Raw genomic sequence first — 26,868 nt, 5'->3', positions numbered from 1 at the left:
GCAGGGACTCTGAGAGAATGCAGAGCCCTGGGCAGTTCTATGGGGTTTCCCCTGAGTGCTTTGCTTAACTCAAGGCATGGACACAGAAAAGGGTGGGAAAACTACACTAAAGCATAAGTTAGGGAAGGGCATGGTGCGCATGCCTAGAGGGTCAGCGCTGGGGCTCACATGTCAAGTGTGGCCACCTTCCCTGCGAAGACAACGAGAGGGGGGGGGCTGGGAGAGTAGCTCCTCACCCATGTATGTAGTTTGAACTCCAGGACTGTACAGACTGGGGCACATCTGTAAATCTCAACATTTAAGAGGCAGAAGCAGGATCTCCACAAGTTCAAGGCCAGTCTGGTCTCCGTAGAGAGGGCCGCCATGCTTGCTTCGCACAGTGGTGCTGGGATTGTACCCAGGGGTTCCAAGAACTCTACCAAACTACATCCTCGGCACCCCCTCCCTGTTTCTGTTCGTCGGAGCTGGGTTCTATAGGACGAGGAAAGATCATAGACTACCCCTACCCTGTGGCCCAGCCAGGTGTCCAGAGAAGGGGTCCTCTGGCCAAACTCTTCCTCTCCAGACTGCCAGACTGTTAGGTGCAGTTGGCCCTGACTCCGCCCTTCCATCTGGAACATTCCTCTCGGCCCTCAGGGGCCTTCCTTGGTACCAGTCATCTAGCCTGGGCTTCCCCAAGTCCTGGGGGCGACTTGGGAGATCCCAGGACACTAGGAACCCAGATGGTGGGGTCTGGCAAAACTGAGGTTTCTTCTAAGTCTAAGAAGAGGAGTGTCTCCTCATGCCTCTCAAGCCAGGAACCCGGTGGGCTTTACAGCCAGGTCCTAGACCCTCACCAGGCCTCTTGTTCCTCCTCGACTACAGCCAGGCTTCTCCACACTCCTGCCGGCTCTGGCCTGTAGATCCTGACTCAGTTCCTGTTACCTCCTTTTGCCTCCAGGCTTCTTCTTCTCAGGTCCAGGAGCCCAGGCAGGCAGGAGACAGCAGGCCCTGGCAGAGCATGGGACTCCAGAGCTGCTGCCTGAGTCAGCAGGACAGGAGATAGGGCCGCAGTCCTGGGGGCTTTCCTCACCCTGCTGCCCACTGGCCACCTTTCTGGAGCTTCTGACTGCAGCAAGAGGGGTTCTTATTAGTTAAAAAGAATCTACCACAACTGGTAAAACCTTTCCTTTTTTAGTAATTTCCTAGGTAATTGCTGTCTTTGGAATGATCAAACTCAACAGTTTGACCGGGGGTGGGGGTGGGGGTTGTGGTTGGTTGTAAGAATCCTGTTCTCTAGTCCAGAGCTGTCGGGGAGGGACAGCAGAGGATATGTAGGTGATTCAGCCATTTGCCCTTTTCTTCTAAAATTCTGCTGTTTGAAGGAGGCCCCCTCTGCTACGCCAGTCTAGGGTACCAGACGGCATGGAATTTATGGAAACAGAACGGAATGAGGTCAGCGCGCAGGACTGCATTCCAGTTGGGTTATAAGAGGCCTTGGGCACGTCCCTTCCTGCCGCTGGCTTGGGCCTCCTCATTGGTAACAGGAGGCTGGCAGCCCCTTCCTGGGTATGGCATTCTCCACGTTCAGAGCTTCTCCAAGGCCCTCCCCTCCCCTGCTGGGGTAGGAGGCAGACGTTCTCACGCGCCCACAGCAGGACCCCAAAAGAAAGTGGCACAGCACACTGTGGCAAGAAGGGGGCATCTTTATTTCTATTACAAAGGTGGTGGGGAGCAGCTACGCAGCCCGTGCTGGGCACAGCTCATCTTCCCAGGTCTGGCCTGGTTCCCTTTGGGTCATTGGAAGAACATGGAACTGGGGAGGCCTTGGTGCCCGGGGCCAAGGATACAGGCTCACACTTCATATCCTACCAGGGGGATGGGGGCGTGGGAACAGTGTGGGGCCCGCTGTGCTTAGAACAGTCACCCAACTTGTTCAGCAGCGTCACCAACACCCAGACAGCTCCTGAAGAAACCTGCTTGGCTTGCCTATGGCTCTGCTGACTTGGGGGTGTGTGTGTCGGGAGGCTGTAAGGCAGGATTCCTGAAGAGTCTTGACACTTCACAAATCTGGGGAAGGGGCATGAGGAGAAGGGGGAGGACGAGGTTCAGCAGTGTTACAGTATTGTGCTGAGGCTGCGGTATGGCTTTCTATACTCTGGCCAGCAAGGAATTGGGGTGGGGCCAAGAGGCCAGTGCCTGCCCACTGTTGGGGGAGGGGAGCTCGCCAGGGGACAGACCCTGTAGGCACAGATGGTGGCAGGTGGGCCACAGGTTAGGCAGGTGGAGGTGCTGGGTGCCTGGCTCGACCCAGGCCACTCCTGGAGAGGCAGAGAGTGGCGGTCCTCAGGAGCTCCTTAAGCCCCTGCACATACTGGATGATCCCGGCAGGTTGGCAAAGGAGGAGAAGAGAGAGGGTTAGCAGATAAATGGATGAGAAGGGGTAGCCTGTACGGCCCCACACGGGGTCAAGGGCTACCTTAGTACCTGCCTCTCTCCCAGAAAAGGGCCAAAGCTCAGGCAGCAGGCAACAGGCAGGCAAGAGCTCGGGCAGGGGCGCGAAGCGGGAGGCAGCTGTGTTAGTGACCTGACCGAGGGCTCTGCGCACCAGTACCCAGGCCCCTCGGAGCAGGTGGGTTCACCCTCCCAACCACACTCCTCTTCTGAAGGGACAGGTGCTCTAAAGAAGCCTCGCCCCAAGGAGGGGGCGGGGCAGGAGTAAGAGCTTCTGCTTGTGGGGGAACCCTGGGACCTGCCACTGCCAGCACACATGCCACACCACACACCAGACAGATGGATGGGCTCCGTGGGGTGGGTGAGGCATGCGGTGGCAATGAGGTGACAAGAGGTCAGCGCTGGCTGAAAGGTGAGGCATGGTCTTACCAGCTAACCCTCTGTAGAGAGGCCTCTTAGCGCCCCTCAGGCTGTACAGGAGATGGCAAAGTCCTGACAAGTGTCCTCCTGGGGGAGATACCAGAGAGGTGGGCCCATGTTATGACCTGTCTGTCCTGGCTGCCTGGGAGGTTGAGTTAGGGACAGGAACAGGACACTCCAGCTGGGACCTTCTGTCTACCATATGCTGAGCAACCACTAGGGATCTGGGAGGAAAGTCAGCCGGAAAGAACTTGGGAGACACCAAGACCTGGAGCCACAAGAAGGCAGACAGAGTGAAGGCAGAGGGGTGGTACAGCCACAGCCCTTCTGCGGAGTTCCCACCAGTCACTGGGCTGCCCGCCTGCCTGTTCTCTGACTCCCAGGAAAGACTCAAGTCTGGCTGAAAGAACCCAAGGCTGCACTGCAAGCCAGGGACTCAGCAGAACAAAAGCAAACAAAAACTAAACCAAAGCAAATCAGCTCTTAAGAACAGAAGTTTTATTACAAGCAGGGACAAAGAAAACTGGCTTAAACAAAAGGCAGGTTAAGGAACCCCTCCTCCAGCCCCCGCCCTATCTACTTCCGGGCCGCTCAGGTTGGCTTAGGGGTCTGAAGCTGTTTCTCCCGGGGGACCTTTGGTGCCCACCACTTCCCAGTTCTGTCTGGGACCCACTGGCCTTGGGAGCAAGGACGGGATGTCTTAGTGATGTCCTATGTTATGATCCAAGGGCTTTAGCCCACCTGCAGGGCCAAGGAGGGGGCCTGGGAGAACAAGTTTCTATTTTGATTAGAATCTACAGCTCCCAGCAAAAGGAAGAAATGCTATGAGCTCCTGGCCAAGCCACATAGGCATCCTGGCTTACTCTGCCCTTTGCTTCATTCTCCCAGTCCCTAGCACTAGGGCCTACACTCACAGCAGAATTCCTAGGAGGGGGTGTGACTTATAGCGAGCGGGCGCTCCTGAGCCCTCACCCCACCCACCACACCTGGCCTCGGCCTGTTAGGGCAGGTCACAGCTGGGAGCCTGGGTGGCAGGGCCCCAGCCGCTGTGGTCTGAAGGCTGCGGTGGAAGGAAGGAGGCTGAGGGGTCTCCGTGACTAATGCACATCCTCCAGTCCCCAGGCCTCAGGCTGCTTCTGAACCCAGGGAAATGGGGAAAGGGAGTAGCCCAGGGGACATGGGAGTCAGCTGTATTTGGCCACACATGAACACACCTGTGCATGCGCAAACACATCCAATCGCTCACAGCTGGCTCTGCTGTAGTTAAACTGCCTAGCCTCCTGGAAACCCTTGGCTCGGCACTACACAGAGAGCAACACACTGACTTCTGTTTTAAAAAGGCTATGTAAAAAAGAGGTCTATAAAACTGTGCAAAATACCCAGCATTAATGAACCCGTTTCAAGTATTGCCAGCATGAGCTAACCCGCCCATCTCTAGCCCTGACTTGGAAGAGGGACTGGGAGCGGGGGTCACAGGAAAGGATCCTTGAGAGTCCCCACCAGCAGGGGAAAGTCCTCATCCTACTGTGCTGCCCGAGACTCTACAGGAGCTGAGGTTACTTGGGCCTGGATGGCTCGTTTGGCTCCCTCTGACACAGGAGGCCTCCCACCCTCTGCCCATGCTCTCTCTACCAATACCCTGGCCCTATCCTATTGGCCAATTCCAGATAACCTCCCTGCCCCCACAAAAATAAACAAAACAAAAAACCCAACACAACCCAATGATCACCACAAAGAGAAAGAAGGGGCCCCAAACCAAAGCCGTCCAAGGAAGGGTCCTCGCCTGGCGCCCGAGGTTCAGAGCCAGGGCCCAGTAGTCCTGCCTCCATGAAGGCCCTGACTCAGCAAGGTCCAAGCACGCCTCCTTCTGGGAGGCTGCCCACTCAGTTCACACCCTGGCTCACACCGGGCCTCCCTGGGCACAGGCAGGGATTTGGCATGGTCCCCTTGGTGGCCTCCAGAGGCTGCGGCTCGCCTCTCTTGCCACTGATCAGCTGGGAGAACTAGGGCCCAAACTGCGGGAACCTAGATTTGGGGGGCAGAGGTCACAGCTATGGGACAGTTCAGAGGAAGCCACGCAGGGCGGGAAATAAATACGGAAAGACTCAAGTCCTTGGCAGCTCTGCTTCCCCCGGGTGGCGTGGGGAGGGTCCCGGCAGTGTGGAGGGCAGCAGGTGGCAAGCAGTGAGTCACATTCATGGGTGGCCCCCTACCATGCTGGTGTCTGGCTTGGCTCCACAGGCTGGCTCGTCACTTCTGATGGGCGAGGGCAACACGGCGTCAGACTGCACGAAGCCCCGCCGGTCGATTAGGCTTCCAAGATATAAGGACAGGACAGATCAGAGCTCCGGGCCAGGGGCCAGGCAGTACTGCCTCCGCCCCTCGGGAAAGCTTTAGCCCTTGGGAAGCTGGGCAAACGGAAGCCGCTTTCCATCTGGAGTTTTAAGACTCCCCCTCTGGGGCCGCTGAGGTAGTTCAGTGCTGAAGGTGCTCGCCACTGAATCTGATGACCCTCCAGAGGGGTCATGGGAACACCACGGCATGTGTACTCACACACACCCACTCCGCTATACACACATACATACACAAAAGTGAATAAATGTAAATACATTTAGAAGACCGTCTGGAGGCAAGTGCCACCATGATGGGATCTTTTTTTTTTTTTTAAATGAGACAGGATCCCAAGCAGCCTTGCTACTCGAGGATGTAGCTGAGGATGACCTTGAACTTCTGACAGGTCTGCCTCTAACTTCTAAGCTTATCCATTGTTAATTCAAACTGACTCAGCTGTCTGGGTGCCAAGAGGCCAGGCTGCGAGTGAGAGAAAAGTGAGGAACGATGCTCTGTGGCGGCTGCCTACCACCCTGTCTCCCTAGGCAAGGCACAACTGTGTGGGGAGGTCTCCTCCCTGCAGCACCCACGGCCATCCCACGCCTGCTCTGAGGCTCTGGCGCCCCCTGCTGTCGGGATCCACGCTGAGCTTCCCGGTAAGGCTGAGCCACAGAAGTTCCAGGGGAGGGTGGTGACCCCACCCTGTCCAGGCGGAGCGCGTCACCCAGGCGTGGTCCTGACAGTCACTGTGGACCTCTGCGGGCAGGGTTTACACAGCATCCCCAGGGCTTGTTAGCATGTACCCTAGGGTGGCCCTGAACACAAGCAGGCCTCCTGCTTCAGCTTTCAGCTAAAGCACTGGGGTTACTGTACAACCACACCTGCTTGTCCTGATTGCCAGCCTACAGGTGAGCACCCCGTGATCAAAGCTGCCACCTTTCTCAGAATTTCTCTGAGGCGCCCAGCGGAGTAGACGTTGGTGGACAGAGGGAGTCTGTGTATGTGCAGGGAGAAAGGCCTGCTAAGGTCTGGAAACCCCACGAGGGGCCCGGACTCAGGGCCAACTCTTACATGCTTTTCTTACCTGGGAGGTAGGGGGCTGCAGAGCACAGCACAGCAGTTGGTGATAATACTTTTATGGCTGTAGGGGTTGACAGAGGCCTCACCGCCCCTCTTGCTGGACCAAGACCCTTTGATCTGGGAAGAGGAAGAAGCCTGGGTCAGCTACCTCCCTCTCTCTCTCTCTCCCTCCCACAGTGTTGGGGATTAAACTGGGGTAAGCATCTACCATTGAGCTCCATCTTCAGCCCCTCCTCTCATCCCCTCCACTCTCCCCTGAACTACAGCTGCCTCCTGTTGCTTTTAAGAAGGTCAACACAGGCCAGGGAAAGGAGGCCCCTTTAGAAACCAGTTCTTCGTGGGCTACCGGGGGGAGCATGTCTTCAGTGGAGGCCTTCCGGTGAAGGCTGATGCAGGGAGCTCTCTCTCCAGCAGAGATTAGAGGGCCCAGCGAGCATAGAACACAAAACCAAGAGGACATCTCCAGAGGACGTTAGGGTAGACCATCCCTCCCCTGGCTTTCCATCAGCTCCACACAAGCTAGAATTGTCTGGAAAGAGGAAACCTCAACTGAGAACATGCCTCAGAAGATCTGGCTGTAAGCAAGCCTTTAGGGCGTTTTCTTAGTGATTGACGGAGGAGGGCCCAGCCCACTGTGGGTGAGGTCATCCCTGGGCTGGCAATCCTGGTTCTATAGGGAAGCCAACTGAGGGAGCCATGGGGGTGCAAGCCAGTAAGCAGCACCCTCCTTGGCCTCTGCGTCAGCTCCTGCCCCTAGGTTCCTGCCCTGTTTAAGTTCCAGCCCTGACTTCCTTCAATGACAGGTGAAAATGTGGAAGCGTAAACCAAACAAACCCTTCCTTTGCCAACCTGCCTTTCGTCGTGGTGTTATGTGATAGCAAAAGGAACCCTAACTAGGACACCAACTAAGGGGGGGGGGATTGAGGGGAAGGAAGCAGGCTGAGCCACTCTGACCCTGCCTCACAACTGCCTGACCTTGGACAGGGTCCTTTCTGGGTGGTAAGATTCTCATCACCCAGACCTCTCCACTCTGGCTGGGCTGCGGCACCCCTTTCTGCTCCTGCAGAACCAGCACTCAGGAAACCCTGTTGGGGTGTTGGCTGCATTTCTGCCTTTACCAATGAGCAGCTCATGTGTGCTTACTTTTGTTTCCGTCCTTTTTTTTTTTTTTTTCTTTTGAGACAGGATTTCTCTATAACCTTGGCTGTCCTGGAACCCTATAGACCATGCTAACCTCAAACTCACAGAGATCCACCTGCCTCTGCCTCCTGAGTGCTGGGAATTAAAGGCACACACTACCACTACCGGGCTGGGATTGTTTTTTTTTTTTCCTCTGTGTAACCCTGACTGTCCTAGACTCCCTTTGCAGACCAAGCTGGCCTCAAACTCAGAGATTCCCTTGCCTCTGTCTGCCCAAGTGCTAGGATTACAGGTGTGCACCACTGTGCCCAGCTTGGGATTTTTATTTTTTAAGATAAGGTCATATGTGTCCTAGAGGAACCTCCAACTTCTATGTAGCAAGGGGTAACCTTGCATTCCTGATCCTCTGGCCTCTACTTTTCAAGTGTTGTATCACTACTTTTGGAGTAAAACCTTTATTTACTTTTATGTGTATGGGTGTCTTGCTTGCATGTATGTCTGTGTATGATGTGTGTGCAGTACCAGACGAGGTCAGATGAGGGCACTGGATTACATAGGACTAGAGTTAAACAACAGCTACACGCTGGAGTTCTGAGCGGCCACGTGGTTGCCATGAATCAAAGCTGGGTCCTCCAGAAGAGCAGCCTGTGCTCTTCACGGCTGAGCCATCTCTCCAGCCCTTCCTCCTCCACTGGACACTGACCCTGAGGACAGGGCCTCGGACACGCTGCACAAGTGTGCTCATTATAGATGGTTGAGAGCCACCATGTGGGTGCTGGGAGTTGAACTCAGGACCGATGAGCCACCATGTGGGTGCTGGGAGTTGAACTCAGGACTGGATGAGCAACAAGTGCTCTTAAGCTCTGAGCCATTGCTTCAGCCCTACCATGCCCAGGCTGGAATGGATTCTTTTGAATGGTGGGTCTCTGGTCACCATTAGGCAGCAACCCTGGGAACACACTTATGGGTTGAAGGACAGCCAGGGGAAGTCTCAAGGGCCTGGGGACAGTGGTGCTTAGATAACGCTAGCTTACAAGTGAGTTGGGGGAAGGGTCAATGGAGCCAAACTGTTCTGGGCTAACGGCTGCCTCTCAGTGCACACACCCTGAACTCTGCTGCCTGCCAGTGTGGAGTGGCAGATGGGAAGGCATGGCCATACCTTCTGGGCATCCATCCTGGACTGGCCCTTCCCAGCACTGTGACCCCAGCCCACAGCTCTCGGTCATGCCACGGACACTACGCATCCCAGTTCTGTCACAGCAGGATGCAATGCTCCAAGGGTCGCAGGGCACTCAAAGATCCTTACACGGCAAGGCGCTGGCACCCAAGACTGGGGTGCTCACTGCCACCGTGGAGTTGTGAGAAAGGTAACTTGGGTGTGACACCAAGGACCTGTAGAGCCAGGTCTGACACTAGGCTTCCACCCCAGAATCCCCAGGAGGCTGCACTTGGCCGCCCCAGCCCTGCCCTGGCTTTACTCACATCTTCGTTAGTGGTCAGATTGGAGGCGACGAGGTAAGTGTGGAACCCTGAGAGGCCCAGGATGGACCAGATTGAGAAGAAGCAGATGACCAACTCCAGAACAGTGGGGCTGTCAAGGACCCGTGCGACAAGGGTGGAGGCCGTCGGCCCGTGCCCAGCCTCTCTCCCTCACACTTCCCTGGGGTTCTGTCCCTGAAGTGACAGGCTCTGGGGGCGCCCTGTGCTCCTGCCATCATTTCTCAGCAAGTCACCCTCTGTACCCCCAGGAGGGGACGGGAGCTCCTGAGGAACGAGTCAGGATCGGGGCTGGGGATGGCAGAGGGAATTCCCACCCCAGGGTCTCGGCATGCAGGCTGGGGACATGACCCAGTGGGTAAAGGCATTTGTCACCGAGCCTGATGACCCCCATCTATATCAGTGTGCCATGGCACATGCATGCTCTCTGCTGCCCTTGGGCAAGATAAAATAAAATTTTAATTAAGAAATACACTCTTGGGCTGGAGAGATGGCTCAGCAGTTAAGAGCACTGGCTGTCCTTGCAGAGGTCCTGAGTTCAAATCCCAGCACTGACATGGTGGCTCTGAGATCTGGTGCCCTCTTCTGGTGTGCAGGCAAACATGCAGGCAGAACATTGTATACATAATAAATAATTAAATCTTTAAAAAAAAAAAAAAAAAAAAAGGAACACGTCTGCTCTTCCAGAGGTCCTGAGTTCAGTTCCCAGCAACCACATGGTGGTGGCTCACGACCGACTATACAGGGATCTGATGCCATCTTTTGGCATACAGAGCACTACATTAAAAAAGAAGGTACATAAATAAATAAAAAATTTAAAGAAATACACTCTCTTCCAGGCCCCTGTACACAGGGACAGTTTCCCAAGTTGCAGCCCTTCCTTCCCATGACAGTTCGGTTCATTTGGCGTCAGCTCTAGCCAGGGTTCTGACAAAGTAGCTGGCAGAGTGGCTTCTGGAGAGCAGACGTGGCCCTAGCGCCCCACTGGGAGACCCACCCCATGAAGAGGTTCCCACCCAGGGCGACTAGCTGGCAAAAGATATCTCGCTGGCGTCTCCTTCAGAGTGGAGAGGAAGTTGTTTCCTTGAGAACCTGGGAAGGAAAAAGCAGGAGGACACGGCTCAGGGGGGCGGTGAGCACAGCCCCTTCCGGGGTTGAGCTCAGTGGTCAGCCGTCCTCCGCCCCTGGCCCCGCAACTCACGCAGTGTCAGGTGGGTGACCACGCAGGCGAAGATGAAGGCCGTGAGGAACGAGAGGGAGAGCACGAACGCGTAGAAGAAGCGGTAGTTCCGCCTCCCCACGCAGTTGCCCACCCAAGGGCAGTGATGGTCAAACCGTTCTGAAACGGGAAGGGGAGTCAGGGTGGGTCTCAACTGGCACTGTGGCCGGCCCTCCCCCCGAGCTGGCACTCTCCCACCCCTCGCCCCCTCAACACCAGCTGACTCCTGTCCTTCCCTCAGACACACCCTGCTTCTAGTCCTCACTCATCAGTTCCCACCCACCCTTGACACATCCAACTGTCTGTTCTGTGAGCTCCATAGTAACTCCTTCAGATGCCAACCACAAAGCCACTCCCTGTGGCCTCACACTCGCTAGGGATCCCGTCTCCCTACGTATACAGCCTTGCCCGCGAGCAAGACGTGGTGGCCTCAGACCCCTGACACCTCCAGAGTCCAACAGAGTGTCTTGTTCAAAGGCTCACAGACCATGGCCTGTACCAGCTACATGCCAACAGCTCTGGGCCTAAGGTACCTCATGCAGAGCTGGCGCCAGAGGCCAGGGCAGGGGACTGAGCTCATACAGCGCTAAGTCCCCGAGGGTGGGAGTCACACCCTGGTGAGAAAGTCCTTGTGGGAATCTGGGTCATGAGCCGGCTGCAAGCCATATGCCAAAGGCTGGTGCCCTCTAAGGAGGTAGGTGGGGCAGACCGGCAGGGGTGAATAACACCCACTGAGTCACCCACTTCCCTGCTCTCCTCTCCAGGGAGTGCTGAGCTGGCACCATGAAGTCACTACCTTGGGAACGGTGCACCGTCACCGTGGCTCAGCCAGCTTGGGTGTCCTCTAGACTCCCCCTTACGACACCCTCCCAAGGGACCATCATGGGTCTTCATCAGGCTCGATCGGCTCTGGGGAGCAGGATGAGGGGAACACACCAAACAGAGGAGGGTGGGGCGAGAGGCAACTTTCAGTTCCGGTCCATGCTCTCTACCTCATTTCTCCACAGTCTCACCCTCCCTGCCTTCTCTCTCCATTACATCATCCTCTGTCTTCCATGTGAGCGCTCTAGGCTTCTGGGACCGTGAACCTACCGAGGAACCCCCAGAAGCTGGGAGACAAGTGTCGGGGTTTGGGGTACACCAGCGCTGGGCCAACCGGCCTTCCTGCTCAGCCCTAAGTATCTCAGAGGCTGCCTGCCTTTGCCCACATGTGTGACTTCCTGCACCCAAGGCTTGGTCTCTGGAGGGGGAAGGGGCGCCTGTGCTGGAGGCCTCCCACTCACCCACACAGTTGTCGCAGACACTGCAGTGTGAGGTCCGGGGTGGCCGGAACATCTTACAGGTGAAGCAGTACTTCAACTTCACCACCTGTCCGTTGATCATCACCTCCCGGGTCCGCGGGGGCGGGCGGTATGTGGAGCTGCCTGTGTTATCTGAGGGGGAAGAGAGGAGACAGGGTACCACGACCCCTGTGGGTAGGAGGCCAAGGCTGCCTGGCTGGGACAGGGGGCGCCTTGGGGAGAGTGTGCCCAGGGGAGGTGGGGAGGGACAGCAGGGGCAAATAGGAAGAGCCCGGCACTCCCTTCGGGCATGGGACGGTGCCCACACCTGGTCTTCACCCTGAGAAGGGTCATCAGGGACAGAGTTGTAGAAGGCAGATACATCTAATTAAGCCTAGATCCGACTTCTCATACACGGGAACTTTACAGTTAAAGGGACAAGATGGACCCCCCGGGGAAGCCATCGCATCTAGAGCCCTGACAGCTGCAGACCACTGGCCTGACCTCCCTCCAAAGGCAGCATTAGCTCGAGAGCCGAGCTGCAGAGATGGCTCAGTGGTCAAGAGTGCTTCCTGCTCTCCCAGAGGACTGTTCCCAGCATCCACAGCAGGTGACCGTAACCAGCAGTCAGTCTAGCTCACTTCTGACAGTCACATGCACACCTCAACTCCCCTCACACAAAATTAAAGATAAAGATAAAAACTGAACAAATAAAGAAGGTAATCAAAACACCAAAATGAATGTCAGAGCTAGACATGCCTGTAATCCTCAACACTGGGAAATAGCAGTAACGCCGAGTTCAAGGCCATCTTAGACTACAATGTCTCTCTCTCTTCTCCCCCTCTCCCTTTTTTAGAAAAATACATGTTTACTGACAACTCTACAAGACAGAAGTAGGTAACAGAACAACCTATTGCATCTACCCTTTTCTTAATTTTTTAAGATTTATTTATTTACTATGTATTCTACTTGCATGTGTGCCTGGAGGCCAGAAGAGGGCACCAGATCTCATTGTAGATGGTTGTGAACCACCAAGTGGTTGCTGGGATCTGAACTAAGGACCTCTGGAAAAGCAGCCAGTGCACTTAACCTCTAAGACATCTCTCCAGCCCCACATCTGCCTTTTTCTTTTCTTTTATTTCAGAGACAGTGTTTCTCTGTGTAGCCTTGGCTGTCCTGGAACTCTGTTTGTAGAGCAGGTTGGTCTCAAACTCATAGAGATCTACCTGCCTCTGCCTCCCAAGTGCTAGGATCAAAGGCATGTGTCACCACCACCTGGCTACCTTTTTCTTCCTTTTTAAATTCAATTACAGTGGTATTTGACTGCATATATGTCTGTGTGAGGGTGTCGGATCTCCCAGAACAAGAGTTACAGGAACAGGAGCTGTCATGTGGGTGCTGGGAATTGAACCCAGGTCCTCCGGAAGAGCAGTCAGTGCTCTTAACTGCTGAGCCATCTCTCCAGCCCCTTCTTTCTTGCTTTTTCATAGAAGGAATAACAAGTTTACTCAAAGTCTGCAAATTCTACATGTTTTGTTGGATGAGTGATTCTAAGATGAACTCACAGGATCTCAGTGTTCAGATCAAAAAAGTATGTAGCCAGCTGTGGTGGCACACCCATATAATCCTAGCACTAGGGAGGCAGAGGCAGGAGGTCTCTATGAGTTCAAGGACAGCCTGGTCTACAAATTAAGTTCCAGGATAGCTAGGGATACACAGAGAAACTGTGTCTCAAAAAACAAAACCAACAACAAAAAGGCAGGGTCCCACTATGAGGCTGGGAAGCTCCAGCCCAGTTACTTCTGTTCTGATGTGGACTCTGAGGCCATGTGCATTCAGCTTGGGAGCACTCATCAACCGTGCTCCTGGCCATTGCATCTACTGCAGAGTCTCCAGCGTGCCAGGCACTGGTCCAGGTGCCAGCATGCACCGGGGAGGCGGTGAGGCGAACGGATTCTGACCTCACTTCTCCACCCACCAAGGAGACTTTTACCTTGACCACATGACATTTAAAATACAACTCAGCACCTGCATACTTCCTCTCTGCAACAGGAAGCAGGAAAGGGCAGGGCAGGAGTTAGGGGCCTAAGAGTCAACTGACCACTGACTGAGCCTTCACTTTCTAGTTTGTGAAACAGAAACAAGCATGATGGGGAATAGAGTTTGGTTCTTTCAGGGACAGGCTCTCTTGTGGCCAGGCTGGCTTTAAACACACTGCGGAGCTAAGACGACCCTCTCACCTCTCACATGTGGAACTACAGATACGGAACTACCACATCTGGCTCGATGTGATGCTGGGGCCCGAACCCACAGCTTTATGACTGCTGGACACACATTCTACCAACTGAGTCAAATACAGTGCCCTTTTGGTTTTTGCTTGCTTGTTTGTTTTGTTTTGTTCGAGACAGGGTTTCTCTGTGAGGTTGCGGCTGCCCTGAGCTCACTTGTTAGACCAGGCTAGCCTCCAACTCACAGAGATCCACCTGCCTCTACCTCCGAAGGTGTGTGCCTCCACCGGCTGGCTTCTGTTGTTTGTTTTTAGAGACAGGGTATTACTACCGAGTTTTATTTGGTCTTAAACCTAAAATCCCCCTGTCTGACCTTCCTCAGGCAGACTTATCTCCTTTACTACTGAGCACAGCTCTAAGGGAAGACCAGCTCCCTATATTACAGCTAAGACTTGCTCAAAAGATTAAGTGACTTGCCCTGGCTACACAGCAAGGCCAGGATCTGAACCCAGGTTTCAAAGTTCAGGTTTGAGATCCTTTAATATACATCAGTGTCACAGTGAGGTAACAGCTCAATGGTATAGCACTTTCCTTGTGTTCAATTCCCAGTACCTCTCCCTACATAAATTAATCAAAATTAATCCAGGTTCAAGTTGGGCACGCCCTCAATCCCAGTGCTTGGGAGGTAGAAGCAGGAGAGTCATGAGTTCAAGATTACCCACATGGCTAAATGGCAAATTTGAAGCTAACATGGACTACACAAAACTCTGTCTGCCAGGTGCAGTGGCGCACGCCTGTGATCCCAGCACTCAGGAGGCAGAGGCAGACAGAAACCTGTGAGTTCGAGGCCAGCCAGGTCTCCCAAGAGAGTCCAGGACAGCCAAGGCTACACAGGAAAACACTACCTCAAGAAAAACAAAACAAAAACCATAAGAGGAGGGCTAGAGAGATGGCTCAGCAGTTAAGAGGACTTATTGCTCTTGCAAGGGACCTAAGTGCAAGCTAGGTATGGTGGCCTAATGGGGAGGCAGAGTCAGATGGATTTCTGGAGTTCAAGGCCAGCCTAGTCTACAAAGGGATTCCAGGACAGCTAGGACTGTTATACAGAGAAGCCCTGTCTCAAAAACAAAACAAAACAAAACAAAACAAAACAAAACAAATACAAGGGGGCTGGAGAGATGGCTCAGAGGTTAAGAATACTGGCTATTCTTCCAAAGGTCCCAAGTTCAATTCCCAGCAACCACATGGTGGCTCATGACCATCTATAATAAGACCTGGTGCCTTCTTCTGGCGTGCAGGCAAACATGCAGGCAGAACACTGTATACATAATCAATAAATCTTTTAAAAAACCCAAAAAACAAAACAAAAGGACCTATATTCAGTTCTCAGCACCCACCCTGAACAGCTCACAATCACCTGCAAACTCTTGAAAAACAAACAACCCAAAAACAAAAAAACAAAAACCAGTAAGATATAATAAAATTAAACAAATAAATTATTTAAATAGAATAGAATAGAATGGGGCTGGAGAGATGGGCTCAGGGGCTAAGAGCATTGGCTGTTCTGTCAAAGTTCAATTCCCAGCAACCACATGGTGGCTCACAACCATCTCTCAGTTCCCCTAGCATCCATGGTGGCTTATGATAGCCTCTAACTCCAATCCCAGGAGATCCAGTGCCCTCTTCTCATCTCCGTGGGCACTAGACATACACGCAGGCAAAACATCCCTGTAAAGAAAAGTTTGTTCTGGCTGCATGGCTCAGACAAGGCTGGCTTCTGATCCTCTGGCTACAGCCTCTTCGGAAACAAACTCTTTGCTAAAGAGCACAGGGGGTGGTTGCTAAGAAATGTGTCCTGGCCTGAAGGATGAGCTTCAGAGCTTTCTGCCACGACCCACTCTTCCCCAGGGAGGAAGACAGACGCCCACATGCTGCTGAGCGCCCTGGCCTTCGTGCCTTCCAGACAGGAAACTTGGAGGAAGTCGTTTCAAGAAATGGGGCTCAGCCTCTCCCCACGAGTGCATGGCTGTGAGAAGAAGTGAATGACTTTCATGACTCCCCACACCTCCTTCCTGTCTCAGGGGCCGCCCGCCCATCGGAGCCAGTACTGGTGTGGGACACTCACCCCGGGAAGGCCTGGGCTACTGAGAAAGCTTTTCCTTTTGCAGTGCTAGGGATGGACCCCTGGGCCTCACGTGCTAGGCAGCTGGTCTACGTGGTCTCAGTTCCGGAGAAGGCTTAGGGAGGGAAGGCCCTGGCTGCCTGACACCCAACTGTCTCCACCGATGTTAACGCTCTCCCAGCACCAGCTCAAGGCTAACGGTAAACCCATCTCTAAGCTCAGGGCACTGCAATTCCCATGTGACCACTCCCCAAGCCCAGGGGCTGATGGAGGCCCTGTGACCTACCAGGTTTACTGCAAGTCCTGGGGATACAGGGGCTGACATAAATTTCTTTTAAAATACCTGGTCATGAGCTGGAGAGATGGCTCAGAGGTTAAGAACACTCGTTGTTTTTCCAAATGTCCTGAGTTCAATTCCCAGCAACCACATGATGGCTCACAACCATCTATAGTAAGATCTGGTGTGCGGGCAGGATGTTGTATAGATAGTAAATAAATCTTTAAAAGAAAAAGAAAAAGAAAATACCTGGTCACGTGTCATGTAAGGGCAGTTTCAAGAACTGCACCATGGGGTCAGTAGCTGATACAGACATCACAGAGAGTACAGATGTCACACAAACTGAGAAGGCTGATGACAATCAGTGGCATGATGAGGGACCGTGATTACATACGGGGTTCGTCGGTGACTAAAGCATTGTTCTGCAGCATATTTAAGGCTGTATTTAAAAGTGACTTTATCTTTTGGGAGGGGCTACACGGGGCCTCAGTCTGGCGGTCTGGAACTTACTATGCAGGCTGGTCTCATAAAAAAGTGAACCATTTAAAGGAAAACACTAAAAAAAAAAAAAAAAAAGATGGGAGGTGCTGGAAGAGACGGATGGCTCCGAGTTAAGAGCATTTGTTGTTAGTCCTGCAGAGGACTTGGGTTCAGTTCCTAGCACTCACACAGCCGCTCATAATCACACATAACTCAAATTCTAGGGATCCAATGACTTCTGATACCTGCAGACACCAGCAATGCACACGGATGGTGAACATACATACAGATGTCACACAAACAGGCAGGCAAAACACCCAAAAATTTTACAAATGAAAAATAAAATGTTTTTGTTTTTCAAGATAGGTGTCTCTTTATAGCCCCGGCTGTCCTGGAACTCTGTAGACCAGGCTGGTCTCGAACTCAGAGATCTACCTGCCTCTGCTTCCCGAGTGGTAGGATCCCAGGCGCGCGCCGCCACCCCTGACTAACAACAGGATGGGAGTGAGGTGGGCTAGGAAAGACAAGCAATATACCAGACGGACTCAGACCCCAGCTCAGCAGGAACGGGCAGCGTCCAGGAGAGGGAGGGAATAGGGCAAGCTAAGGCCCAGCCCTGAGGTCCCACAGGGCTGAGGTCTGGGGAGGACATCAGCTTGGTTTATATATTGAGTCCAAACATATCTAGTCCAGATAAAAATACACAGGGAGACCCTAGTTCAAACTATCCAACTGACAAAAGAAAAAAGAGAGAGAAAGGAAGGTAGAACTGAGAAGGGCCAAAGTCAAGCAAGCTGAATTCCAGTGACTGCTCCTCAGGAAAGCAAGCTGAGTCCCCAAAACTTCTCTAACGTCCCCAGTGCAGCAAGGAGCGCTTCCGGGAAGCTCCACTCCCTGGCCATCCTTCCAACCCCCCTTTCTTTAGCTAACACCACTGAGCTTCCTGCAAAATGATAAGGAGAAGTGGACACCATGTTCTCATCTCCCCTCCATGTACACCCCAGGGAAGAACAATTTCATCATGGCATCCATGAAGCCCAAGAACAGAAAAGGAAGAAGTCGTGTTTGGGTGTGTCATAGGAGGTCTGGCCCAAGACACGAACACTAAATGGAGATGTAAGGATGGAAGAGCCGTGTCCTTTTCCCACCCCTCAACTCAAAGCCTAGAATGCGGGAAGAGGGCACCTTCTCCCTCCTTTCCCTTCACCCTGGGCCCGGGAGTCTCCCTTGGCACGTGTGGCCAATGGGATCACCCTCCGCAGATGTGAGGCTCTGTGGGATAACAGGACCGTACTGGACACACAGTCAAGCTCCGCCCAGACATGGGGATTACTGCTCATACTGGCCTAGCAGCTCAGAGGCCAGGGGATTCCAGGTAGCCGGTCTGGCTGAGCAGCACAATAATCCTGGGCCAGGATCAGCCCGGCTTGAAGGGAAGGTGAACCCAGTGGCTGCTTTGCAGCCTGGGTCACACACTAAGAGGCCAGAGGGCAGAGCAAAGGGGAAGGCCATGGGTGTGGCTGCCCCGCCCTGCCTCCCACCCCCTCCTTGGGCTGAGGAGGCAATGAAGAACTGGCAAAGCTGATAGGTGCCCTCTCCTGGGCCCTGCTGAGCTTGAGCTGCTCCAGAGGCAGCAAAATGATTCCTGGGCACAGACCTGGGCTCCAACATTTACAGATCCCTAGATCTCCCCATGCCAGCTAGGCGCTTAAAAGCCTGCGTAAACGCTGCCTTCTTAGGGCAAGGAGCCAACCATGACCGGAAACCCTGGAGGTGTGCAAACATCCGAGTCACTTCTCAGCAGGAAGGAGTGGGGTGGGGCCAGCTGAGATGAAGGTCCTGGCCCCAGGCACAGATCTCTCCTTTGGGGAGAATAAAGGGCTAGCTGCTCAGAGGCCTGGGAAGGCAGCTCTTCCTGGACACACAGCCTCTCTCTGTCCACGCTTTTGCCTCAGTGGACAGACCCTTTTCTTCCTGCCCCAGCGTCCAGGGCTTCTCCTGGCCTCCTAGGCCAAGCTAGCCCGTGCCCTGTGCTTCGGCACCCCTCGCCTGTTCCCCAGCCCTAGCTGGTGCCTCTGCTCTGACTCCACCTCTGTCATGGTCCTCCCCTAGTCCCGCGTCTCTTCCCTGACATCCTATTTATTTGTTTACCATCTTCCTAGTACCCTGGCATGTCACCTCAACCTCCATGAGGACAGAGATTATTGTCAGTTTCCTTCATCTCTCTGTCACCAGCATCTGGACTCACTCATGGCACACAGCAGGGGCTCAATAACCTTTTCATGACTGAATAAATAAAGAATACACAAACATTTAGCTGAGCTGGGGGGTGCACGCTCATAATCCCAGCACGTAGGAAGATGGAAACAGATCAGAAAAAGGCATCTTCAGCTGCACAGTGAGTTCAAAGCCATCCTAGACTATGTGTGTGAGCCCTGGTCTGAAAAAAAAAAGAGCATCACGGTACTTGCACGTCCTGTGTGGTCTTTGTTTATTATTTTTGTTTTGTTTTTTTCTGAGATGGGGTCTTGCTCTGGCTGTCCTGGAACTTGCTCTGTAGACCAAGCTGTCCTCAGACTCTGAGCTCCGCCTGCCTCTGCCTCCCGAGTGCTGGGATCACAGGCGTGCGTCACCACTGCCCAGCTTCAGCTGTGTGATCTTGAACCATGTGCTTAACCTCTCTGCGTCTCATTTAATGAGTGAATGCGAAGAGTCACAGAACTGACCTCACTGGTTTATGGCTTTAATGCATTGCCTGGCACCCTGGCGGCACTCAGCTCTATGTTGGCCTCCAGTGTTTCTTGTTCAATTATTTGCCTGCTTGCTCACTGCCTGTCTCCCCTCTCTCACAGCGTCAGCTCCGGCCTGCCCTGCTCACTACTATACGCGTAATTCCCAGCAAAGCGCTGTAGGAGAGAACCAGTCCTCGCACATCCGGGAACGTGGAACTAGGAGCTCCAGCATGGGCTGAGAGCAAGAGCCTCACCGATCTGCTTCTCCAGGGCGGCTGCCTCGCAGACGGTGGCCCTCGGGAGGATGCCAGGGTCAGTGAAGCTGGTCTGCAGGAGGCAGCTCATGACGAAGAAGAAGAGGATGGCCGCAATGATGGGGATGGCCAGGGTCAGGTGGCCGGCCAGGTAGGGACAGCTAGGAGAGAAGAGAGTTCAGATCACCCCAGGGCTGCCTGGCGTTGCCCCAATACCGCATTCTTGAAAAGAGCCTCTCCCTGAAGTGCGGCTGGAGGCTGGTGCAGCCGCTCCTTGTGGGCGCCCGGGGCAGACATTTCTAGTCAGTCCTGGACTTTTTCCAGCGGCAGATGAGATGAGAGCTAAGATACGCTCCCCACCTCACCCTGGCAGGCAGGCCTCCCTCCCTCCCTTTCCTTCCTTCCCTTTCCCTCCTTCCTTCCTTCCTCCCTCCCTCCCTCCCTTTCCTTCCTTCCCTTTCCCTCTTTCCTTCCTCCCTCCCTCCCCAACACCCCCCTCTCTCCCTTCCTTCCTACCTTCTTACAGAAACTTGCCAGTTAGCCCAAACTTGCTTGAAACCTCTAAGTAGCCCAGGCTAGCCTTGAACTTTTGGGTTTTCTGCCTCCACCTACTGAATACACATGTACCACCATACCGAGCCTATTTTTTTTTCGGTGGTAGCACACAACTGTATTCCCAGCACCCAAAAGGCCCAAGCAGGAAAATCAGGAGTTCAAGGCCATCCTTGCTACATAGTGAGTTGAAGGCCAAGTTATATGGATTCTATGAAACTCTGTCTCAAAGATGCAACAAAACAAACAAACAAACAACAAAAACTGGCCAGTGAGATGTTTTAGCATGTAAAAGTGTTATCAAACTTGACGGCCTGCATTTGGTCCTCGAACCCACATGATGAAAGGGGAAAAATGACTCTCATAAGGGGTCCTGTGACCTTCACAGTTATACTACGGCACACACACATACACAAAATAAATGAAATGTAATTAAAAACTAGAGACAGACAGACACAGAGATGCAAACAGAAAGGCAGGGGCTCCTGCGCTGTCTATGAACTGGACTCAAGCACCTTCCCTACCCCAGCCCCACCGAGAACTAGGACTGCATGTGACACAACACCTGTGTCCAGCCCAGTACCCAGCATTTAAAAAAAAAATTACTATTGCAACATTTTCTGTGCATGGGTGTTTTGCCTGCCTGTCTATCTGTGTACCATGCTCGTGCCTGGTGCTTGAGGAGGCCAGAAGAAGGTTGGACGCTATGGAATGAGAGTTAGAGATGGCTGGGTGCTAGGAATTGAACCTGGGTCCTCCACAAGAGCAGCCGGTGCTTTTAGCCACCGAGCCAACTCTCCAGATCCCAGCGCCTAGCTGCAGCTTCAGAATCCCATTAGCTTGGAGCTTGAGGAAGCCACTACCAAATTAAGGGGGCTGGCCCTTGAGATAACCACCCAGGGCAATGTTGCAGTTGATTCATTCATTCATTCATTCGCTCCACAAATATTTTCCTGAGGTGTTTTTTTTTTTTTTTGTGCCAGTCAACACTGTCAATAAACAGCAGGAACTGAATAATGGCTACGAGTACGACAAGAGTCTCTCTGCCGTGCGGCTTACAGTTGACCGGGGAACAGAGCCTAGTATACAGGGAACAGCCTGCCACACGGGGTGATGTGTGCTGCAGACAGACAACGGCCCGTAGAGGAGATGGTACTGCAGCCAAACACGGAAGAATGAGCAGATGGATGAGGAAAACCGTGGGCCAGTTCAGGGCTGCAGTGTTCGGGAGGTACTGGCTGGTGGTGGGGACCTGGCTTTGGGGGGAAGCAAAGCTTTCGGGCGCTCATGGCCAGGACTGTCCATTCCAGAGCCACAGCCACTTTCTGCATGCGAATCAGATGTCATTTCCTTGCTTAATGCTCTCGATGGCTTTGACTGGAATCCAAACGCTAACCCTCCTGCCAGGCCAGCCAGGCCCTAAGCTTTACTGAGGTCTTCCCAGATATCCTCTCCTCTCCCCTTCTGCTGGCGCCACACAGGCCTCATGGAAATTCCCACACAGTCACTCTTTCCTACCTCGGGGCCTTGGTCCTTACTGTACACTTTCTCTGGAATATTCTTCCTCCCTCGGAGGAGCTTCCCAGACTGTATTCTGTATAGCATTTATTTCAAACGTTAGCTTGGGGCTAGAGACTGTGGCTCAGTGATTAGGAACACTTGCTGCTCTTGCAGAAGACCTGCGTTCAGCTCCCAGCACCCAGATGGTGGCTCACAACCATCCTTAATCCCAGGTCCAGGGACTCCAATGCTCTCTTATGAACTCCGCACACAGTGACACAGTGACTATATGTGTGAATTTATACATACATACATATATATATGCAGAAAACATTCAAACACATAAAATAAGCTAAAAAATATAACTTAGGGTATGGTAACCCATCTTTAAACCCAGCACTCTGAAGGCAGAAGCAACCAGGGCCCTGTGGATTTCTCAATTCAAGGCCAGTTTGGTCTATACACAGAGTTCTAGGCTAGCCAGGACTACAGAGCAAGATCCTGCCTAAAACAAAAACAAAACAACAACAAACCACCTGCTTGTCTGTGAATATGCTGCCTGACACATCCTGCTGAGCGACGAGCTTCTCTGTGGGCACAGCTAACACCGCTTGCATGTTACCCAGGAAATACCCCTGGAATGAATGGTGTTCCCCTCACAGAGAGAAAGCAGCTAGCACTCCACAGACGGAGACGGTCAGGAAGTTGAAACAACGCAGGCAACACAGGTAAGGAGCATTCAAGTGACTGTGGGATTCATGGCACCAACTGCAGCCAGCTCCTGCCTTCCCACTGAAGCCAGAGAGGACAGGATGGAGGCTGCTGCCTGGGAGATGCATCTGTTTCCAGGCTTTGGACCAGCCAATGCTCCAGGGGTCCACAGAGGTGGGGAGCTAAACCAGGGCATTTGCTTCTGAATCCTAGAGAGGTCTTCCCTAAGGACTAGAGCCTGCCAAAGCCAAGGGACCCAAGTGGACTGCCCCCACCCCCGCTCCGCACATCTCTTCATATCCAACCCTCCAACGGAACCATCCAGGTTCTAGGTATCATGGCACAAGCCTGGGCCTGGGGAAGGAAGCCGAGGTCCTGTAAAGCCCTTGGGAAACACCAACACCAAGACGTAGGCCCTGATTTCTACTGCCAGATCTGCCCGCTCATTCATTCAACCAGCATTTGCTGTGCTGAGCACGGACTGTATCCCGGCTCTGGCTCTAGGCTCTAAAAACACAGCACAGTGGAGATTTGCTATGCTCCTGCAGAAAAGACAGGCATGAAATGACCAAGCAAGTATGTATATATATAGTACAGGCAGACAGGGAAAAGACATGAGTGAACCCCAAGGGTGCTCCAAACAGTAAAAAGAGCCTGAGGGGGTAGTGAGCCGGCAGGCCAGTAAGCTTGAGAGGGTAACTCAGCAGAGGAGGACTGAGCAGGAGGACTAAGGGGGAGCAGAGGCCACAGGCTATTATCAGAGCGCTGGCTCTTACCTAGAGGTACAACCAGGGAGCCTGAATTCTTCCTTTTTTTTTTTTTTTTTTCTTCAGTTTTTTGAGGCAGGGTTTCTCTATATAACCTTGGTTGTCCTGGACTCTCTTGGTAGACCAGACTGGCCTTGAACTCACAGCGACCCACCTGCCTGTGCCTCCCAAGTGCTGGGATTTAAGGCTTGTGCCATCAGGCCTGAACCTGATGTCAAGGCGCCGTGGCGGTGTGTGGACTGGAAAGCAGGGCAGAAGCTGGGAAGCCTGCTAGGAAATCATGTCACAACCCACAGACGGAAGCAAAGCCACTGGCAGCAGGAGGCCTCCCCCAAGAGCTGCTGGTACCTTCCCCTGAGCGGCGGGGAATGAGCATCTCAGCATCCTTGCCCTCACAAAGGGTGTGTCCGCCACTCTAGCTCCTCTTTTGAGTCCTCTGAGCATCCCACCCCACACCCAGCAGGACCCAAAGTCACCACGCCAGTGAGAACAAGAGCTGAAGCCAAGGTGACACAGGAACCCCCTTCCTGACTGGGTCATCACAGTACCACTGTGGAGAGGCCTACCCACAAGTTCAGACTCTGAAGCGCCTAAATATCTTACGCTGGAGGGTCACAGGGCAACTACAGTCAGCACCACTTCCTCCTACCTAGGCTGTAACCTGGGCGTGAACAACTCGGAGAGCGGACCAAGGGCTCAAAAAAAAAGCATTTCCACAGCGCCCAAAAGGCCATGGCAAAAGCAAGGTGGAAACAAAACTTGGCCAGAGGTTCAAGCTGGGATGCCAGGGTTTCTCTGTGTAAGCCACCCTGAACCTTTTTCCATCCCAACCCAGGGAAAGGCAGAGCATTTTGGGGGAGGGTGAAAAGGAACAAGTGTCCACCTTGCAGTTGCAGACATGTAATCTGGGTCCTGGCAATTACCTGGGAACTGGTCTTTCAGAGCCTCCTCATAACTGCATGCCCTCGGGAAAGGGATTTTTGGTGAACACAGTCGTAATGACTGGCAAGGTCACGTGCTAAGAGACTCGCATGCAAAGGAATAAATGATAAATAAATTTGAAAAAAAAAATAGCTAAAAGCTTGACTGCGTGGCCGGGTACCAATTTCAACAGAACCTCTGGATGTGGGTACTATTCAAGTCCCCATTCTACAGATGAGGACGCTGAGGCCGGGAGAGGGGAGGCGACTGCCCCAAGCCACACAAATAGTGGGAGGTGGAGCTGGGATCTGGTCCAGGTCCCCTGGCTCCAGAGGTGAAGTTCTTAGCTAGACTGAAGAGTAAAGAGGCCGACCCTAAAGAGCAGCGGGAAGTAGGAGGGGGAAGAGGGGCTCACCGGGTGGGTGTGTGCACCCTGTGCGTGTAAGGAGTCACATGGCAGGTGGTTCCAGGCGGAGGTTGGGGGGGTAACTTTGGACGCATGAGCGGCCGAGAAAGCCATTAAAGCAGTCACTCCTCCATCCTTTAGTCCTAAGATGGAGATAGGGTGTAGGCCAAGCTTAGGTCACAGCAAAGGTGGTCAGGAGCCCAGAGGGGCAAGTAAGACCTGTCCTGCGAAAGCACTCAGGTCTCTTTCGTGAAAAGGAGTGGTGGGGAGTCTCCAGAGTGTCCAGAGGGGAAAGAGAGCCAGGTCAGGGTGGGAGAGACACCTGGAGGACCAGGGAGCTAAGAGAAAGTCAGGAAGACGCTTTGGAGAAACTAAGGAAAGTGCTGGAGAGGGAAGGGCCAGTCTGAGAGGCCCAAAGATGCTTCAGAGAGGATTGCCCCGGGCCCAGGGTGAGCATGACTGAGGGAAAGCAGGGGTGAGGGGTGTGGGGACACAGTCTGAGGGAGCCAGGATCCTGCAGAACCATGGAGCGGCCTGAGAAGACGCCTAGGAAATTCGCGATAGGGTGTCCACAGCTAAAGGACACAAAAACTTAGTTGTCTGAGGATAGGAATGAAAGATGCCTAGAGGGGTCAGAAGGTGCCTGGGATAGGCAGGAACCGGCCAGGGATAGGAGAGCAGGCGGACCTGAGGGACCCAGCAAGGGCCGGACACCCAAAGTCCGGGTGGCGAGGAGGGGTGCGGGGGGTCCAGGGCAGGCGGAGGCCGGAGGACACACCGATGCGGGCGGCGAAGGAGCGGCGGCCGCGGCCGCAGCGCAGGGCCAGGGGGAGGGAGGAGGGGCGCGGACGCGAACTCACTCGAAGACGAAGAAGAGGACGGTGGTGCTGAGGATGAGCAGCAGTGTGAGCGCGAAGACGCCGCCGTGGCCGGCCAGCATGAGGCGGCCGCCGCAGTAGAAGCGGTTGCGGCCCGGGAACACCTCCCACTTACGCCGCGGCCGGCGGCCCAGGCTCCCGCTGCCGCTGCCGCTGCTGCTCCAGCGCGGCGCGCCGGGCGCGGGCCCGGGACTCGGAGCGGGGGGCGCGGCGGGGCCGGGGCGGCGCGCCCCGGGGGAGGCGGGCGGCGGGGCGGCCCCGGGGCTGATCTGCTGGTACTCGCAGTCCTTCATGCGGCCGGCCGCGGGCCTCGGCTCCGCGCCCCCGCGGGCCGGCCGCGCCGCTCCGGGACCGGGCCGAGCAGCGGAGGTGGCGGCGGCGCGCGCGCGGCGCCGGCGGGCGGGCTCGCTCGGGTTGGCCCTCCGCCGCCGCCCCGCCCCCGGCCCGCTCCGCAGCGCCCCCTGCGCCCGGCCCGGGACCTGCAGGTGCGGCCTGCCGGGCTCCTCTGCTACCTCTGCGCTCTGACCCTGGGTGGTGTGCCCGGGCACCGCGGAGCAGGGCGATTCAGGGGACGCCCGGTGGTCAGGCTCACCCACCGCTGAGGGCCAGCTAAGGGTGGTACATACTTTGCACTGAAAGTTCCGAGTGTCTGCAGGGCGAGTGTGAAACACTGAAACATCCTCTAGTCTTTCCCAGCCATCCTAGGGCCAGACCTAGGTCCAACCCTAGGCTGCCAAATATCCCCTCAATGGGGATCATGCCTAAGGGCCCCTAGGTTTCCTCAGGTGGGTGTATTCACAACACACCTAACGTTGTATGGGGTGGCCCGTGCATCCGGAATGCTGAGACGACAAGGGTTCAAAGCCAGCCTTAGGTACAGGCTGAATTTGAACCCAGCTTGGGCTACACCTGCAAACACACGCGCACACACACACACAGGAACACTTTATCTCATAGATCTCAGGTCAGGAGTCTAGGACTATTATAGCAGACTCTTTCACATGCCTCCCCCAGGCTAGTAGGGCTAGATCAGGCAGCCTGAATCCTCATCTGGAAGGTCAAATGGGAACCAGTCTCCTTGCAAGCCACTCAGGTTGCTGGCAGAACTTATTTCCTGTGATATGCCTGGAGGCCTGGGAATTTTGCTTAAACTCCACCCAAACTCACTAGCGATTATCACGATGACTCACCGCAGAGATTTCTCTAAAGGAGCCACGTACTTTGTGAACCTGACAGGGAGAGCTTAGCTTCCATTTGCTAAAGCAGATTGACTTGATGTTACTTGGGTATCCAACCCAGGGCCTTGCATGCTGGGCAGCCCCTCTATCACGGAGCTGCTTCACCGGCCCTGAGGTGGAGCCTTTGTGTGTGCGGGAGTGACATGCACACGGGAAGGCTGGAGTGCAGGTCTGTGCATGCGTGGAGGCCTCGAGAAGGTTATCAGATTCCCTCAGAGCTCAAGTCCACAGGCACATGCAGGGTGCCTAAGTTGGTGCCCGGATCCAAACCGGGGCACTCATGATTGTTCAGCAGGCGCTCTACCACTGAGCCACCTCCCCGATGCCCCAGACAGAGCTTGTATCCCTGCTTACGTGTGTGGCAGAAACAGTATGTCAACGCCTTTGCTCTGGTCTTTGACT

General features: G+C 54.1%; 1 protein-coding gene across 10 annotated transcripts; it reads right to left on the bottom strand.

Moving 5' to 3' along the window:
• Positions 1 to 1,665: 1,665 nt before the first annotated feature.
• Zdhhc18 (zinc finger DHHC-type palmitoyltransferase 18) lies at positions 1,666 to 25,599 on the bottom strand. 10 transcript variants are annotated; one of them, XM_060379362.1, is made up of 10 exons: positions 25,211 to 25,593; positions 19,494 to 19,654; positions 11,404 to 11,553; positions 10,103 to 10,240; positions 9,945 to 9,993; positions 8,887 to 8,989; positions 6,269 to 6,381; positions 5,067 to 5,166; positions 2,863 to 2,940; positions 1,666 to 2,049 (listed from the first exon to the last, which is right to left on the bottom strand). In XM_060379362.1, exons 1-9 carry the CDS (start codon positions 25,519 to 25,521, stop codon positions 2,899 to 2,901), a joined length of 1,167 nt encoding a protein of 388 aa, XP_060235345.1. In that variant the 5' UTR covers positions 25,522 to 25,593; the 3' UTR covers positions 1,666 to 2,049; positions 2,863 to 2,898. The 10 variants fall into 10 exon arrangements, 7 of the variants coding, with proteins under 7 accessions (XP_060235345.1, XP_060235342.1, XP_060235343.1 ...); XM_060379361.1 differs by lacking the exon at positions 1,666 to 2,049 and adding an exon at positions 2,215 to 2,353; XM_060379359.1 differs by lacking the exon at positions 2,863 to 2,940 and having other exon boundaries at positions 1,666 to 2,353.
• Positions 25,600 to 26,868: the final 1,269 nt, after the last annotated feature.

Source organism: Meriones unguiculatus, chromosome 3 (genome assembly GCF_030254825.1).
Source record: "Meriones unguiculatus strain TT.TT164.6M chromosome 3, Bangor_MerUng_6.1, whole genome shotgun sequence".
In the NCBI taxonomy this organism is placed as follows: Eukaryota; Metazoa; Chordata; class Mammalia; order Rodentia; family Muridae; genus Meriones; species Meriones unguiculatus.
Note: the sequence above shows the minus strand (reverse complement) of the source record. Positions and strands in the feature narration are given on the sequence as shown.